Below are 19,697 nucleotides of genomic sequence, written 5' to 3'. Positions count from 1 at the left end.
TATTTTTTGAAACTTGTTTTTTTTGGGTCTATGTTAAGGATGGGAATCCAAGTCTTTAACAGTGTAAAAAGTTCAGTATGTATGAAACAGCATCCCCCCCCCCCCCCCCCCCTTTAACTTTTTTTGATTGTCGGATGAAGCAGTAATTCAATTATTGTTAGGTTGAAAGTACGGTTTGTATAGATCAGTGGACATGCTACAAGTCTTTATTTGTCAGAAGCCAGTGAATCTTGTATAGATCAGTGGAAATGACAAAGTTATTATTCATGACTCTTACCTTGGTTGCTCATACAAGATGTTTTTGTTTTGTTTTGAGTGTCCTGGTTTCTCTAAAGGTAAGGTTGTTCATGCGTCCATCTCAAAGAGGTCACTCTGTTCTACTCATAGGCTGCCGTTCTGGATTGAACAATTGAACAGTGGTGCCCTTACTCTTTCTTTCTTCAGTGACCTGCTTTTTTCTTCATTTATCTATTGAGCTGAAAACATAGTAAGAGTTGCTAGAGCTCTCTATGTTTGTGTTAGTAAAAGTTGGTGGTTATGAGACCAAAATGAATTGCGAGTTAAATGCTGGGACAACTTTTAAACGTTACTCCTTTCGGAACTCCTTTTTTTCAAATAAACATGAAGAACTATAGATGTAGCCTAGCTCCGCCCTCCTCCTTCCGCTAAATTTTAATTTTCCTTCAGTACGTCGTCTAGGTTTACGGTATATTGCTGGTATATTCTCCGGCCAAATTTTAATCGGTACAATCACGAACAGAGGGAGTGGCTGAGAAAGATGATGTGTATGTTTTGCACTATAGTTTAAGTTGTGGTTTTCAGTAATGGCGGTGGAGAAAGATGTGAGCGAAACTGTTCGGTCCGTTGTGACAGACCTGCCGAATATCCAGAAGTTAAAGCTGGAGCAAGAACAATCGTTGCTGAGTTTTGTTGGTGGCCACGATTTTGTGGCACTCCTCCCCATGGGGTTCGGGAAAAGTTGGATTTTCCAGCTCGCTCCGATAGTGGTTGTTACATGTGCATGTAGTTGAACTGGTTATTTCTGTCCTAATGCTTTGTCTGTCCTCTAGTGGGTGGAAATGTTATTTCTGTCTTGTTACATATAGATTCCTTACACCTGTGGATCGGGTGAGTCTGCATATGGAACCTCTCTGCTACATCTAGGAGACTGGTGTGGTGGGCTGGTTGCGCTCTGTTTCTCCCCGTTTATGGTTCTGATTCTGTGCTTCTGTGTCCCCCACTTTGTGTTAAGATTACGTGTTCGAAAATAAAACCCCTATTGCGAGCCTTTTATGTTGCGGTGTTGGCCGTAACAGTAGTGAAGGAGTTGGCTATGGCAAATGACATGCGTCATGACCAAGCGTTAGCGATTGGTTATGGCAGATCCAGAGGGGCTCTGAGCAGATCCAATAGTTTTAAACTTCAACAGAGAACCCGCCTTCAAGGAAGTTAACTTTTGTCAATGGAGAGTAGCCAGACTCTGTACAAATGAAATGTACGGGAGTCTGGTAGGACCAGGCTACTATAGATGAGCTTTAGAGAAAGAATTCTGGTTTGAGTGGATGGTGTGGTGTGAAGAATACTTTTTGGTTGTTTCGGTTCAGTGTTATTTTAGTATTTTTATATACTATTATAGTATTAATTAATAACTTCAAATTGGCTTTAGGCTTTAATTTTTTAATTTGTTTTTTTGTTTTTTCTTAGTAATTCTTGAGAAATTGTCTTAGGTTATTTTTTTATTTTATCTGTTTTAAGATTTAAATTTCCCGGGATGTTTTGTGTTTATGCTTAAATAAGAGCAAAAGAGGTGAGATTTGTTAGGGAGCGAAAGGCAAATACTATAATAAAGAAGATGGAGGAAAAAGATCAGACAGAGCGAGGTAGCCGTATGTTGGTGATGGTGACCTTTCTGTGTCTCCACAGGGGCAGACTGATGAAGTGACAAGCTGTCTCCTGAGGGTCTTAAACTCGTTGGCCTTCAGTGGCATTATATTATCTTCTGTTTACACCCACCACAGCAGATTCAGAGACACTGGTGCTGCACTAATCTAATCTCCAGTACTCGCTTTTACATACAGTATATTAGGGCTGTCAAATCCTAAAAATTAATTATGTCAAATTAATCGCACCTAGCATAAAAGTTAAAAGTATACAAACATATATTATATAAAAAAGCTTTTACGTTAGATGTGATTGATCATGAATAATAATTTCATTTTAATACTGACAGACTGGGAAAACCCCACAAGAGCTGCATATATATATGCAGCTCTTGTGGGGTTTTCCCGGTCTGTCAGTATCTATTAAAAATGATCCAATAAAGAAACAGTGATGAAACAGCGTCATGGGCGGCCAAGGCTCATTGATGCATGTGGGGAGTGAAGGCTGGTCTGAGTGGTTCGATCTGGTTCTGACAGTAAGGTGTCAGAATACACAATGCATCGCAGTTTGTTGCATACATGGGGCTGCACAGCCAGAGACCAGTCAGGGTACCCATGCTGACCCCTGTCCACCGCCGACAGTGCCAACAGTGGGCATGTGAGAACTGGACCACAGAGCAATGGAAGAAGGTGGCCTGGTCTGATGAATCACATTATCTTTAACATCACGTGAATGGCCGGCTGAGAGTGCGTCGTTTATCTGGGGAACACTTGGCACCAGGATGCACTTTGGGAAGAAGGCAAGCCGGCAGAGGCAAGTGTGATGGTTTTTTGGCAATGTTCTGCTGGGAAACCTTGAGTCCTGCCACCCATGTGGATGTTACATTGACACTTAACACCTAAGCATTGTTGCAGTATGTACTCTTTTTCATGGAAACGGTATTCCCTGGCGACTGTGGCCTCTTTCAGGAGCATAATACGCCCTGCCATAAAGCAAAAAAGGCCCATGAATGGTCTAAGTGTAGAATTAAATTCCTCATATGTCAAGCCAATAGATCTTCAAGTGATTTATTACTTATACAGGCCATTAAAATGTATATCATTTAGTAAAAAAATCCTGAAATCACAATTTAGGGTGGAAAATTTTGCAAACAGTATGGAATATCCCCCAATTTCTCACATCCCAAGTATGTTAAGGCCCTCTCCCCTCTCCGTGATTTCTCTCTTTTTGGTTTCCATGGCAATATGGTTGCTGGGGGTGGTTGCTTAGGAACAGCCTCTGCGGCAGGAGGGTTGCAGTAGTGGTGATGTTTCAGGCCTGGGTTGGGATGATTGAGGATCAAGATTGCAATGAAACGGGCATCTCACATGAGGCATTGATTGGGCAAAGCACTGATTAGACAAATATGGCTTTTTATAATGTTTATTTTATTTCTACATCCTTCAGTCAATTCCATATTAGTGTTTAGAAGGAAGTGCAGTATGCTTGTTAGTGAATCAGCTCAAGGAAGACGCCTTTAGATAGTTCATGCAGAGCAAATTTCGATTTCACCATCTAGAAACAGTTAGTGTGAAAGCACTTAGCATTAGCATTTCTTCATGAATTGGGCTCTTAATATAACAATACCTGAGATAAAACTCGCCCTTTACTTGGCAATCACTTCCTGCCCTTATCTTCAGAGAAACTCTTAGAGTTCTCTCCGAGCGACTGATGCAAGCTTAGAAAAGTGTTTGAGTGTTATTATTGGTTTGTTGATCTGTTGAAAAGCATTTATCAGGAATGCTTTTCCGATGAGGAGGAACAAGCTAGCATTTGGTTTAAGTGCTCCAGATGGAGATTTCTGATAAACGTTTAATGCTTCAGCCTGACAGAATCTGTGGGTGAACTAAAAGAAGATAGTATTTAAAGGGGGGTATCCCCCACTCGTTTGAGCAGGTTCTCACAGATATCACAGATGCCATCAAACTGGACTCTGGAGTGGTCAAAAGGCTTTATACGGTGGATGGTAAAATGGTAGGTACAGTGGCCATGTCATTTAAGTTGATCATTTAAAGGGGGGGTGAAACACTCAGTTTCAGTCAATCTCATGTCAATCTTGAGTTCCAATAGAGTAATATTGCATCCTTCTTATCTCCGAAAAGTCTTTTGTTTTATCATATTTCTAAGACAGATACGCTGTATCGAGTCTTTCCAAATAAAACCGAGCGGCTGGAGGCATAAAAATATTGTAAAATATTTTCACCCTAAGTCACAGTATTTGAACACCCTTGCTATTTTGCAAGTTCTCCCACTTGGAAATCATGGAGGGGTCTGCAATTATCATCGTAATTGTGTGTGTGTGTGTGTGTGTGTGTGTGTCTGTGTCTGTGTGTGTGTGTCTGTGTGTGTGTGTGTGTGTGTGTCTGTGTGTGTGTGTGTGTATGTATGTATATATATATGTATATATATATATATATATATATATATATATATGTGTGTGTGTGTGTGTGTGTGTGTGTGTGTGTGTATGTATATATATACACACACACACACACACACACACACACACACACACACACACACACACACACACACACACAGTGCCAACAAGAAAGAAACTTGCGTTTATTCCATACTTTGCACAGTGAAGTGATCCATAGTTATAATCCACCATTCTATTGAAGCCTTTTGTGGTGATGTCACTGGCATCTTTATGTAAGATTATTCTTATCATGTGAGACTGCCCGAGGACAGACAGACAGGCATTTCCCCTTTAATTCCCCTGGGTGGCATGTGTCTCCTGTCGTCTGTGCCATGAATATTAGCTTAAAGGCTAAGAGTACTGATTCATTCACATATTAGCTTCCACACTGATGTGATTTTCACAGGCGGTCATGCTCATAAGGGCTGAACAGCGGCAGTGTAGGATGCTTCTGTGATCTTTCTGCTTGTGTCAGTTCAGATTAAGCATCTCTGACTCTGGTTTGAATGAAGCATTTGCCGACAGGATGTCCCTCTTGTGAAGAGTGCTGGTGCCACATATTTGGCAGTCGTGTCAGTAGAATCAGTAGGGCCCTAACTGCCTTTTCATTTTCCAAATTCTAAATTATTTTCTCTCAAATTATGTTAAAAAAATGATATGCCATTTAAAATACATACGGGTGAGGGGTTCGAATGCCGGTCGCCATGTTGCCCCTCCATCTTGAAAGTACATTAGCCAAAGAGGGACATACCCGTAAATTCAAGCTTTGCCTTTCGCGTTTTAACACTCGATGGCACCATGTCGAATGTGAAGAGGGGCATTGCCATGTTAATCTTGGACTAAATCGGCCACAGTAGGAGTTAAAACGAAATCTGAATTGAGAACATCACACAGTGTAGCTTTAAAGTTTTTCTGGATTTCAGTTTTTCATTTTTATTTTTATTTTTCAGTATTACATTGTAAAGGTTAAATTTAATTTTAATGATCAAAATCATGTCTAATTAATTGAAATCATGAAACTTTATTTAATACCATTTTAACATTTTATCAAAACATTTTTTTTTAAATAACAACTAATAATTAAAAGTGATCTTAGTTTAGTTATCATATAGAAAACATGTCATTCAGCCTTAATAAATAAATATTGGCCCTCTATTTTGTGCATTAATTTATTCATACCCTCCTTGGTTATAGATGAAATATTTAATTTTTTTAGAGCAAACCCTTCAGATGAACATAGCTATCACAAGTAGCAAACATGAAAATATATGACTTTATTTAGCACTTCTAAGAGCCCTCCAAAAATGTAGAACTTGTAGGCATATCTATAATTAAATGTAAAAATACACTATCTACCAGCAGGGGCTAACTTTAACAGCTGATCCTAACCGGCCATTTTTTTTTTAACAGTGTCATAATGTGGATCGGATCAGGTCTGTAAGCCATGTGAATGTAGTCATTCCTGACAGTCCGCTGGCCTGGCTTCATTATAAACCGATGCGTGGGTGTGTGCGTAATGGGGCCACATGTTACCGCAGCGCGCTGACTTGCATTTATGGAGCGAGCGAGTCATTACTCATTATCTGCCACTGCTGGACTTATGTAATGCACCTCAATAGTTCAATTTCTTCATAAAAGGTCACCTCTTGCCATCACTGCGTGAACATGCCTAGTCCTTTCAGACCAAACACAGTGCTGTCATTTCAAATATCAAGCACAGAAATATGACTGACATAAAATCGGTTTTAATTTTTTCTATTCAAAGGTGTTATTCACAGAGTTTAAAGGATTTAAATTACATTTTCCAGACTTTTCAGTCATTTTTATTACTAAATTCTTACAGTAGCTATATACGTTGCACTCATAAATATATATTTCCAAATTGTGAAATATATTAAGGGGCTGAACAATAGCGCAGTATAGGCGGGTGCACAACGCACGTACACTCTACTCATTACACACACAGTGACACAAACATGCCAAACATTAAAAATAAAGGTTTTCCTCTCTGGAGAAGCATTCAGTCTTTCCACTTGCAAATGCGGCCATGTAAATAATGAATCCACCATGACACAAGCTCAGCTGGCTTTTAAAGGGAACGGGAGATGAGACTCTGATTAGTTTATTGCACGTTACGCCCAAAACACACCCATTACCGATTATGAGACTACACGTTACAACCCTTTCGGACATGCGCCTGACACGCAGGCCGTTTTTCTGTGACTACTTAGCAAATAAAATTATTATTATTGTGAAACTATGCACTCATTTGCACTCAGAAATGAATGTTTATAATAGGCCAGATATTTAGGTTATGTGATTAAGTACACTCTTAAAAAATAAAAGTTCTTTATTAGCATCTATGGTTCTGTGGAGTCTTTAACATCAATGGACCCTTTGCATCTAAAAAGTTACTTTTTTGATTATTAAAATCTTTTATACACAAATCATTTTCTTTTTAAGAATGATTCTCTAAAAATAGAGTATATGCATCAAGCTGTCATGTATTCCTGCATTATTGTCAGAAAAAGAAACCCTCTGTTATAGTGTATAGTCAAGTGTATAGTCTGTAAGGAAGCACCACAAATGCCACCTTCAGGATTGTAAACTTTTCCAGAAAGATTCGAGATGCCTTATCTTCTGATTGGCTGAGACTCATTGACAAGTTGTCTGATTGGTCATTGACAACTCCATCACGCTTTAGCAGTGCATGCAAGGTTAACTCTAATGGTGCATTCCCACCCCATAAACCTCTCAATAATAAATGAAAATTCTCCAGGATGCTATTACCCTTCACAGGAAGTATTTGTTGATGGTATTTTGTGCATAGCCTTTTATCAATGCACACTTCACCCCACATCAATAAACGTAGTCAGAACTGATATTTAATAGTAAACTGATATTTAAAGTTTGATTTCAGAGTCTCTTTAGGTAAGTTAAATTTTGCAATTATATAAACTTTACACACACACACGCACGTTTTGAACTTGTGTTTAAGAGACTCTGAACGGCATCGGTGAGCACAGGCTGCCTGCGTTTGCTTGATCTGAGTATTAACAGTGGGAGTCTGTCCAGATCGATGCTCGATGCTCCCATTGCTGGGACACGTGGCAGCCTGCATGGCTGCTGCTGTGTCACTGAGTCCATGCCGAGAGTAAATCAATACTCTCTCACAGCCGCACCATCTTACTGTGTTTGGTTTTGCTTTTGTGTTCAGTTTTTTTTTGTGCTTTCTCGTTCAGCTCTATGGCAGGGAAATTATCCATATTGTAGTGGCTCGTTGTAGGAAATCCATTTTTTTTTTTTGCTTTGTGGCAGATGATAATGAGCAGATGCCTGCTGTAGGAGAATCTGGCTGCGTTTGAACTGTGATTGCCCCTCTCTCCATTAAGTCTCAGTGGGTGGTGGGTTGAATTATAGTAGCACATACAGTGGGGTAGCTGGAGGTTAGACCTCAATGAACTGTGCACTGAAGTATAGCAGACAAGACTAACATAGTGATGTTGAAGAACAGTATGTTCATGCAAAAATTTAAATTCTGTCATTATTTACTCATCAACATGTTGTTACAAACCCTTATGCTGCTATTTTGTTATCTAAGGCCCTTTTTACACCTGGTATATGTTTTTGGCTAGATCACAAGTAGACAAGGGATACACACACTAAACATTTTGTCCGCTTTCAACCACTTCTGTCCTGATTTCTAGAGGGGAGGTTTTATGGGTGGGTAAATATATGCAGGTGTTTTAGATCTTTTGAAAAAAAAAAAATATGGGGGGGGGGGGGGGGGGGAGATTTTTAATCTTAAAACCAAACTTGGGTTTTCATCCGACTAATTTTAAATCCCTTCTGTCTAGCGCAGTTCTCATAATGTTTACACACTTGGTCAGTAGGCGGAGAGTATGTGGTCTTTTGGTAGTCTAGAAATCTAGACGCTCCCTAGCGGCAGCAAATCTAATCTGCCCGCGAGTGTCGTCTAGCAACTCTCAATACCCTTCTGAGCTGAAATCGCTCAACTCTTGCCGGGCCAATCACATCGTGTATATAGTCGGCGGGCGGGGCCATAATGACGACGGCTGAGTTTGCATTTGCTTGCTTCTAATAAACACAGAAACTGGCGAACAACGGTCTTTCGAATCAGCTTTGACCGCGACTCTGGAAGACTTGAAGTTAAGCTTTTCTCTGAGAAAAGAACGGCACTGAAGTCATTCTTAAAAAGGGAAGATTTGTTCGGAGTTTTGCCAACCGGATACGGCGAAAGTTTAATCTGTCAACAAGCTCTGTTTCACCTTCGTTGCTCTGGTTGGTTGTAGCGCTATCCTATCGCGTGAAGAGGGACTGACAACCGTTTATCCGCCCCTCGGATTGAGCCCTGTCAATGGTGAGTTTCTAGACCAAACATCTTGACGTGGGTCTGGCTTGTCAGGCTAGTCTTTTGAAGTTGTTCGAATGCATTCAACCACATGAGCTTTTACACTATGAAAGGAATCCGGTCAAATCTGTTTTGACTTCCTCTGGAAGTGGTCAAAAGTGGACAAGCTCAAAACATTTTACGGCCTTATTTTAATGATCTGAGAGCACTGTCTGAAGTGTGTGGCACAGGTGCACTTAGGGCGTATCCAAATCCACTTTTGCCAGTTTAACTCTTTGCCCGCCAAACAATGTAATTTTCCGTTATTAATGAGAAAAACGCATCCAGGCCAAAAATTTAATTTTTGGGGTTTCCGTGTTTTCACTGTTAGACGCTAGGGGGCGCTAATACACATCTCCTGAGTGAGTACTGAATCTCCTGATCAAAACACACACAAGTAAGATGGAGTAAAACAAGCGATCGTATGTAATCATATGCATTTGAAAAATAATGTGATAATCATCATTTAACATCATATGAATAAAAAATGCCTAATGTTAGTGAATGAAATGTCGACCCAGGATGAGCTACAGGACTGTGAAGCATTAGGAGAGGTAATGGATTTGATCTACTTCATCTGTGTTTGATCATCACTCTGAATCTGATCTGGAAACAGTCTTTCACAAAAATGTGATTTTCTCAGCTTTTTGTTCAAAATGTTGCTTTTTTTTTAAATTAAACTTACCCATATTCAAGTGTTGATATAAGGAAGGCAAGAAGCTAGAATCATTTTTTTGTTTGTTTGTTTAAAAGAAGAGGGTCAGCGCTTTCTTTTGATATATTGCATGCTCAGCTATTCATAAAACAAATAGTCTATGGGCTATTCATATTGGGTGAAAATGGTCAAAAACCCTGGTGGTGGCTTGCAACTTTTTTTTAAATGCTGGCGGGGAAAGAGTTAACAATAGAAAATGGCGTCTGTGTGTCAGGCACATGGTGCAAAAGGTTTGAATCTAGTCTCTTAATGAGTAATGGGTGTGTTTTGGGCCTAACATGCAACAAACCAATTAGAGTCTCATCTCCCATTCCCTGTAAAAGCCAGTTGCACTCGCCCCATGGTGGATTCGCTATTTACATGGTGGAATGTGTGAACCGAAAGACTGAATGCTTCTCTAGAGTGGAATCCTTTTATTTTTTAATGCTTAGAAATGTTTGTGTGCTGCTGAGTGTGTGTGTGTAATAACAAGAGTGTACAGTATTGTTCAAAATAATAGCAGTACAATGTGACTAACCAGAATAATCAAGGTTTTTAGTATATTTTTTATTGCTACGTGGCAAACAAGTTACCAGTAGGTTCAGTAGATTCTCAGAAAACAAACAAGACCCAGCATTCATGATATGCACGCTCTTAAGGCTGTGCAATTGGGCAATTAGTTGAAAGGGGTGTGTTCAAAAAAATAGCAGTGTCTACCTTTGATTGTACAAACTCAAAACTATTTTGTACAAACATTTTTTTTTCTGGGATTTAGCAATCCTGTGAATCACTAAACTAATATTTAGTTGTATGACCACAGTTTTTTAAAACTGCTTGACATCTGTGTGGCATGGAGTCAACCAACTTGTGGCACCTCTCAGCTGTTATTCCACTCCATGATTCTTTAACAACATTCCACAATTCATTCACATTTCTTGGTTTTGCTTCAGAAACAGCATTTTTGATATCACCCCACAAGTTCTCAATTGGATTAAGGTCTGGAGATTGGGCTGGCCACTCCATAACATTAATTTTGTTGGTTTGGAACCAAGACTTTGCCCGTTTACTAGTGTGTTTTGGGTCATTGTCTTGTTGAAACAACCGTTTCAAGGGCATGTCCTCTTCAGCATAGGGCAACATGACCTCTTCAAGTATTTTAACATATGCAAACTGATCCATGATCCCTGGTATGCGATAAATAGGCCCAACACCATAGTAGGAGAAACATGCCCATATCATGATGCTTGCACCTCCATGCTTCACTGTCTTCACTGTGTACTGTGGCTTGAATTCAGAGTTTGGTGGTCGTCTCACAAACTGCCTGTGGCCCTTGGACCCAAAAAGAACAATTTTACTCTCATCAGTCCACAAAATGTTCCTCCATTTCTCTTTAGGCCAGTTGATGTGTTCTTTGGCAAATTGTAACCTCTTCTGCACATGCCTTTTTTTTAACAGAGGGACTTTGCGGGGGATTCTTGAAAATAGATTAGCTTCACACAGACGTCTTCTAACTGTCACAGTACTTACAGGTAACTCCAGACTGTCTTTGATCATCCTGGAGGTGATCATTGGCTGAGCCTTTGCCATTCTGGTTATTCTTCTATCCATTTTGATGGTTGTCTTCCGTTTTCTTCTACGTCTCTCTGGTTTTGCTCTCCATTTTAAGGCATTGGAGATCATTTTAGCTGAACAGCCTATCATTTTTTGCACCTCTTTATAGGTTTTCCCCTCTCTAATCAACTTTTTAATCAAAGTACGCTGTTCTTCTGAACAATGTCTTGAACGACCCATTTTCCTCAGCTTTCAAATGCATGTTCAACAAGTGTTGGCTTCATCCTTAAATAGGGGCCACCTGATTCACACCTGTTTCTTCACAAAATTGATGACCTCAGTGATTGAATGCCACACTGCTATTTTTTTGAACACACCCCTTTCAACTAATTCAACTAATTGTCCAATTGCACAGCCTTAAGAGCGTGCATATCATGAATGCTGGGTCTCATTTGTTTTCTGAGAATCTACTGAACCTACTGGTAACTTGTTTGCCACGTAGCAATAAAAAAATATACGAAAAACCTTGATTATTCTGGTTAGTCACATTGTACTGCTATTATTTTGACAATACTGTACATGCGTTGTGCCTGTAGGTGCTACTAACGCACCCTTAAGATAACACAAAAAATATTGCGCCATTGACTTTAGACTAGGTTTTGTTGGTCAATTGTGTATTAGTTTTCAGTTGCCTCAAAATAGCAACACGCCAACAATGCGCCTGAACACACCTAATTTTCAGACCATGGACTAACAAATGGGCACGAGTGCATTTGATCTTACAACATGGCACTGGAAGTGAAGATGATAACTGCGTCTGGCTGAAACTAGCAAAAAACATTTGCTAACTTCGTCCCTGGCTTCACATTGTGCCGGGTTTATGATAGAGCCTTTAGACAGACTCCATTTACATCTGTATTTAGCATTATCCACTTGTACCCACTTATCTTAAATCTACACTATGTAACTTTTCCGTCTGCTAGAGGGCGCCTATTCAAAACAAAGGCGTAGTTTGATGCCAAGTTTGAGCTCAGAATCTTGGGACATGTTATCTTCACCTCACAGCTGGTGGGAAAGAATCGGGATAGGAGTCGGGCAGAAATCATGTTCATGGATGCGGTTATTAATGTTACTGTAGTATGAAGCAGAGCAGGACCGAGGCCACTGGAGCGATTGTCACGAAACACGCCTCGTGAGCAGCGCGACTTTTATTATGACGGGACGCAGTTGCCGCCGCGATTTCCGCTTTTCCGGACATGAGTATGAGGTAACACAGCTCTGTTTATCATATTACATGCATTTAAATGTGTTGAAAATTATGTTATGACTTTATGCTGTGTGTTCGCTCAGCGGCTGCTGTAAAACTTGTTCACACTGCTAAGAGTAAAGCGCTTCTACTAAATAAAACCGGAAACCGAGGGCGCAGATATGATGCAATTGACAGGCCACTCCCTCAGTTGTCCCAGTTCCTTGGTAAAAATAGCAATTTTAAAAATAGTTGGAAACATTTGGGATTGTGTAAGAACTCAACTGAACAAAATATATTACACTGGCCTGGTGGTTTTTGTATATTTTACTGCAAAAATACTACATAGTGCACCTTTAAGACCTTTTTTTTTCTTTTTCTTTTTTTTTTTGCAATAATGCCTTAAAATAACATTTTTTTTATCCCTCAAATAACCTTTCAGTCAACATTTCTTAAACGAGTATATTCTTAGTGTGAAAAACATATTATAATCGTTTTCCACTGTGCATTTAAAATGTTCTTCATGGAACCATCAATACCCATTAAATAATCATTTTTTTTTTTTTTTTTAAATAACTTTTTTTTTTTTGGAAAAGAACTGTGAATGAATGTCCTTCAAAATTCTTAACACATAACAGTTTATGTTTTTGGAATTACATAAGGATACAGTACATAAGTAAATAATGACATTAGCATTTTGATTTTGTGTTACCTTTCAGTACAGCAGTGATGATAGTTTAAACTGTATTCATTTAAAATAATCAGATTAATTTACACATACTTTCTTTCAACCAAAGCATAGTGAAATGTAGTTTTTCAGTGATAACATAATAATGGTAGATTACATTTCCTTTAATCCAATTTTCATCTCAGCATCTAGGCTGTGCACTCCATCAAACTGGCCTGGATTTCCCTTCCTCTTCCAGTGACAGATCCACCAGTGTGCCTCCCCCACATGACCTCAGAACCCAGACAGACTATTTCTAGCAAATATGCTAATGTGTTTTCCTGAGGAAAAATCCATCTGCTGAAATGGGAGGCAACCCCCACACAGGTGATCTAAGACGGTGATAGTCGGGTTGTTTGTGGATGGAATCTGTAAGTGTGTGGTATAAGTGATAAGTGTGTGGTGTTTTATCTTGGTCACATCACAGCACTCCACACACTGTAGGAACAAAACTGTTAAATCTATGATTTTTTATTTTTTATTTTTTTTTGTGGTTTCTTACATTTTGAAAATTTGATACATTTTTTAAAACATCTTTTAGTGTGGGACAGCCTTAAAGGTCCCGTTCTTCGCGTGTTTTCAAAGCTTTGATTATGTTGACAGTGTGCAATATAACATGAGTTCATGTTTCGCGTGTAAAAAAACACAGTATTTTTCACACAATTTACTTATCTGTATACCGCTGTTTCCTCTGTCCTAAAAACGGCCTGATGATTTCCTTGTTCTATGAAGTCCCTCCTTCGGAAATACCCGCGCGGTGATTGGACAGCAGCTTAGCGCACGTTCCCCGGAAAGGTCCCGCCTCTTACCATAACGGGGAGATAAGCGCGCTCAATGTTATTGCAAAAATGTCTATATTGCCTTATCAATTTGAGTCAGAATCAAACCCGGAGAATATCGAAGAGGATCGATTACAACCTGCTCAGGAAAGACTTTTTCTGGATGTTTCAGAATGGTAAGCTGTCTATTCAGTAGTTTAAACTGATCATTACTAACATCAACAATCGATGGTGTCTGAATGAATTACTACACTTTTATATGCTAAGTTTTTCGGATTAGTTTCAATTACCATCTAACGTTAGTTCACAAAGCTAAACAGCGTTGCACTTTGTGTCATGAGTTACATAAACTGTTAAACGGACCGACTTAAATAATAAAATACACTTACCGGTTGTGCACCATAAACAACGCCTTCTCCAGACAAAGAGGGAACGGCGTCGTCTTTTAAGAATAATCTTTCTGCGAATCCGGCATTAAACTGATTGAGATTGAGGAAGCAGTCCTCAGCAAAATGTTCTGCACATAATTTTAAATTGTGATTATAATTTTCCGGAACCGAGTTAAACATAAACTGTAGCCATTGATCTCTACGCACAGCGTCCGTGGGAAGGCCAAACAAAGGTGATTTGACTCCGGGATGAAAATAACAGCGTTTCAATGGCATGGCGACAAACACACTCTACAAAAACAACGTTTCCTATTCTCGACCTGCGAGAGCAAAAGGACAACGCCCCCGAATTTGCGTGTTCTTGTGGGCGGAGGGTTCGTCAACAAACGGTTTTAGTTGCGTCATTAAAGCAGGAAGTGCAGGGGTGTAGTCCAAACCGACCGTTCGCTGTAGGCTTTGAAAGGGAACTTCTGTTAAATAAAATATCTCGCTTGCCATTGAACTTTGAGCTTTATAATTTTACAGGTATTATTTATGCTCTAAAAGCAACATTACACACTAACTAAAGTTTGAAAGATGGAATCGCAAAGAATGGGACCTTTAAGTTTGAGGGTTTAAGCTATAGGAAATCTTATGCTTGTACACATTTATCCAAGCCTGACAAGCCAGACCCACATCAAGATGTTTGGTCTGGAAACTCACCATTGACAAGACTCAATCCGAGGGGCGGGATAAACGGTTGTCTTTCAAACTCCCTCTGCACGCGATAGGATAGCGCTACAACCAAACAGAGCAACGTGAAGCGGAGCTAAACTTTCGCCGTATCTGGTCGGCAAAACTCCGAACACATATACCCTTTTTAAGAATGACTTCAGTGCCGTTCTTTGTTCTTTTCTCAGAGAAAAGCTCAACTCCAAGTCTTCCAGAGTCGCGGTCAAAGCCAATTCTAAAGACCGCCGTTAGCCAGCTTCTTTGTTAACAAGTAGCACACGAAACCGCCACAACTCTGCTGTCATCATGTTAAGCCCTACACAATGTCATTGGCCTTACCAGATATTATATTTTGGTGAATTTCTCTGGATTTCCTGTAAAGAACACATTCAGGGCTTTTAAGAAACACCCAATGTTTGGAAGTTTCACAATGACAACTACTCGTTGGAAATTACTGACATTAATTTAGTGATCAAATTTAACACTGTTATGAAAATATGATAATATTTTGTTTAAATCTCGACTAATTTTTGAATATTGTTTTTCATAAATTAACATCTCAGGATAATGTTATGGGGTTTCAAATCAAAATATGATTTTCTGTTATGAAACAGGACCTCGATTTCATACATGCCCACTGTTTGTGAATGGGGAAATAAATACATTTCATTTCAATGTTAGATATTATTTTGAAAATATTGCCAATTATTACTCCAACATTACATGTTGCCCCAAGAACAGTAAAGATACATTGTAAATAATGGGAAAATCCACTTATGTCCATTTTACACACATATTGCATAAATCTAAATGATAATTTATTCCGTTATATTTTTTATAACATAATTGAGAATCATCTTTGTACAAAGTTTGGTATAAAAAAAAATAAAAAACACTGGGGATTTAAATAAATCTGATTGGTTTTGCCTAATCATGTTTTTTGTTTTGTTTTGCTTTTTTAGTCCTGGTGTCCTCTACAGTGAACATAGCATAACTTAGGCTGTAAAATGTAATGAAACCAAAAAATACTAAATTCACAAAACATTTTTTATCCTGAAAATCTAGTGATTCATTCATGCGTGTCAATTCCAGATTTATTTAGGAGACAAATAGCCTTATAAAATATGAAGCGTTATGTGGATAATGTGACCTATGGATAAATGCTTGCCATTTGGGTTTCCTTCTGTAAAAAGATCATGTTGGTTTTGTTGGTTGGCCCAAACCTCTAAAAAGGCTTTATCTACTATGCATTTCTGCATTAGATTCTCTTTAGATGCATGACAGTAATGGTTTTGCAGATGAGCTGCATCCTAGTAATGCATTGAGAGGAAGTCCCAGTAAAAAGCTTCCTGTCAAACAGGACATAAACCTGCAGGAGGTGCTCATTAACTCTCGCATGCAGCTGTTAATCACGATTAAAGAACCACAGAGAAGGTCATAGGCTCTGTATCACCCTGATTTATTGATGATACATCCTCATAGATGGTGCAGCTTGCAGTAATTCCTGACCACTTATGTCCTTCTGAACACATATACAGGGACTTGATGCTAACTACTAATTAATGGAGTACACTGTATTTTGGCATCTTTTCACTTGAACCCAATTTGCTTTACTTATAGAGCCAGTTTTAGTCAGTATTTCAGATGGCGGATATAGATTAAAAACATAATTCATCAGATTTGTGTATGTTTTTTAAGTTCCACAGCTCCTGTCTGGCACAAGCAGTTCCTGCCAACAGACTGATTTAAAGCCAGAAGATTTACATTTTGCAATCAAAGCAAAATGTAAGTAGACTAGTTTTTCAGACTGTTATCGGTTTATCTGAATGTAATCTGATGTCATATTAGGTGAGTAACATGGACAGTTTGAATGTTTCTGGTAAGCTGGAATGTTCTTAATTATCTGACCTAAATATGAATATTGCTTGCCATCAGGATATTGTGCCTCTGTATACTGCCCTAATTCAAAAGAGCCCATTCACATGTTACTATGATATTTTGGTGCTGAGATATGGTAGGCACCCACAGGAGCCCCAGGGGCCTCAGAGATGAGTTGAAATGCTGATGTCTTGGTTAGAGAATTAGGTCTGTAGTCCTTGTTTCATGGCACCTGCAAAATGAAGTGTTTGTGCCATCTTGTGGTGATCAAGAGAAATTATCACTGGTATGCAAAGGGCATGTTTAAAGCTATTATTTGGTTTTCTGTGCAGTTTAATATTTACACTAAGTTTATCATTATATTATTTATATCAGCAACTTATATTGTCATATTGCACAAATTATTTTCTTGATTTTTGTTCTTCTATGTATAACAAGATTTGTGCAAGTTCATTTTTAATAGATTTTTGTCATGTGCACCAGGACTGAAGCAACAAATAATTAATCATATTTTAACCATACAGTACTTATGAAGTACAGTATGCGAACTAAATAATAATAATACTAAACAACTAGCATTGCAATGCGAATTTAGAAAAAAGGTAAGATGATAGGATGAAGTCTCAAAAAACTTGTTTAATTATTTTTGTTGGCAGCAGTGGATGAATCTGATGATATATATATATATATATATATATATATATATATATATATATATATATATATATATATATATATATATATATATATATATATATATATACTTTGAAAACAATCAGATATCAATGGGGAAAAATATCATGCTTGATATCTATACTATGGACTAAGTAATGTGTTATGAAGGAAAGGATGCTACATCATTTGATTGAAAATGAAAATGATCAACCTACAGAGGACATGAATTTAAAGACACCCTGAAAATCAAAGTGAAAAAAATATGCAGCTGGCTAGTCCATTTTGCTGAAATTGGATTGCAGCAACTCAAAATGGTATTCAGTAGGTTGTATGGCCCCCACGTGCTTGTATGCATGCCTGACAACGTCGGGGCACGCTCCTAATGAGACAACGGATGGTGTCCTGGGGAGTTTCTCCCAGATCTGGACCAGAGGAGCTCAGATGAGATGCAACCTAGCGCTGTCGGATAGAAAGGAACACAATGTCCCAGAGGTGTTCTTTTGGATTGAGGTCAGGTGAGGATGGTGGCCATTCAAAGTTATTCATTCCTTCATCCTCCAGGAACTGCTTGCATACTCTTGCCACATGAGGCCGGGCATTGTTGTGCACCAGGAGGAACCCAGGACCCACTGCACCAGCATAGGGTCTGACAATGGGTACAAGGATTTCATCCCAATACCTAATGGTAGTCAGTGTGCCATTGTCTAGCCTGAGGTCTGTGTGTCCTTCCATATATATACCTCCCCAGACCATCACTGACCCACCACCAAACCAGTCATGCTGAACGATGTTACGGCAGCATAACTCCACTCAGCAAAACCCATAACTCTTCTGCAGACCCTTTCTCGACTGTCACGTGTGCTCAGGGTGAACCTGCTGTCATCTGTGAAAAGCACAGGGCACCAGTGGTGGACCTGCCAATTCTGGTGTTCAATGGCAAATGCCAATCAATCTCCATGGTGCCGGGCAGTGAGCACAGGGCACACTGGAGGACGTCGGCCCCTCAGGCCACCCTCATGAAGTCTGTTTCTGGTTGTTTGGTTAGAGACATTCACACCAGTAGCCTGCTGGAGGTCATTTTGTAGAGTTCTGGCAGTGCTCCTCCTGTTCCTCCTTGCACAAAGGAGCAGACACCGGTCCTGCCGATGGATCAAGCACCTTCTACTGCCCTCTCCAGCTCTCCTAGAGTAACTGTCTGTCTCCTGGAATCTCCTCCATGCTCTTGAGACTGTGCTGGGAGGAGTTGGACTGCCTGTGCAACCTCTGTAGGGTCCAGGTATTGCCTATGATACCAGTAGTGACACTGACCCTAGCCAGATGCAAAACTGGTGAAAAACAGTCAGAAAAGATAAGTTGGGAAAAATGTCAGTGGCCTCCACCTGTAAAACCATTCCTGTTTTGGGGGTTGTCTCATTGTTACCCATATAGTGTACCTGTTGTTAGTTTAATTAACACTAAAGCAGCTGAAACTGATTAACAACCCCCTCTACTACTTAACTGGTCAGATCAATATCCCAGGAGTTTAACTGACTTGATGCTATTCTCTGATTACAAATTGTTCCTTTAATTTTTTTGAGCAGTATATACTATACTGAATGTATATATATATATATATATATATATATATATATATATATATATATATATATATATATATATATATATATATATATATATATGGGTGTGGGGGTATTGCATTCACATAATTCATTTTACAGCTGAAAGATCTTCAAATTAACCTTGAATATTATTACTTTTAATTATAATAGGTATTATAATAAGTTTGAACATAAATCTGTATAAGTCTAGTTGGTTAGCATGCCTGTCTTATGTTATGGGTCATACTTTCATTGTGATTGATCGACCAGGGACCAATCAGTGACCAGGCAGTACTCATATCATATTGCTATAAAAAAATCGCATTGGTTTAAAATTGCAAATTTTAGCGACATCTAGGGGGGTGAGGTTGTGAATTGCAACTGTCCATCTCTCCCTTCTCGCTTTCGAAGAACATAGAGAAGCTGCGGTGTCCCAACAAAGGACAAAGATGTAGTCATCATCTGAGACAGCAGAGAGTAGCTAGCACTCTGTAGAGAAATTTGCCCATTTAGGGCTACAGTAGAAATATGATGGAGCAAAATGGCAATTTCACTGTAAGGGGACCCGTGGTGTATGGAGATAGAAGTGGCTCATTCTAAGGTAATAAAAACATGACGGTTCATTATGTAAGGTCTTTATACTCTACTGAAAACATAATTATGTATATTGCATTTCTGTTTATAGATAAAAATCAC

The 19,697-nt window shown here is 39.0% G+C and overlaps 1 protein-coding gene across 3 annotated transcripts in view; it reads left to right on the top strand.

Moving 5' to 3' along the window:
* Positions 1 to 19,697, top strand: part of dclk1b (doublecortin-like kinase 1b) — a 53,215-nt gene that overhangs the window by 11,209 nt on the left and 22,309 nt on the right. Inside the window, exon 1 of one of the 3 annotated variants that reach the window (XM_067450418.1) lies at positions 3,806 to 3,894. The exons of the other annotated variants lie outside the window; for them this stretch is intronic. Coding sequence (XP_067306519.1) covers positions 3,892 to 3,894 — 3 coding nt within the window. The 5' untranslated portion in view covers positions 3,806 to 3,891. Of the gene's footprint in view, positions 1 to 3,805; positions 3,895 to 19,697 lie in introns of those variants that run through there. 3 annotated transcript variants of the gene reach the window in all.

Source organism: Pseudorasbora parva, chromosome 8 (assembly GCF_024679245.1).
Source record: "Pseudorasbora parva isolate DD20220531a chromosome 8, ASM2467924v1, whole genome shotgun sequence".
Taxonomy (NCBI): domain Eukaryota; kingdom Metazoa; phylum Chordata; class Actinopteri; order Cypriniformes; family Gobionidae; genus Pseudorasbora; species Pseudorasbora parva.
Note: the sequence above shows the minus strand (reverse complement) of the source record. Positions and strands in the feature narration are given on the sequence as shown.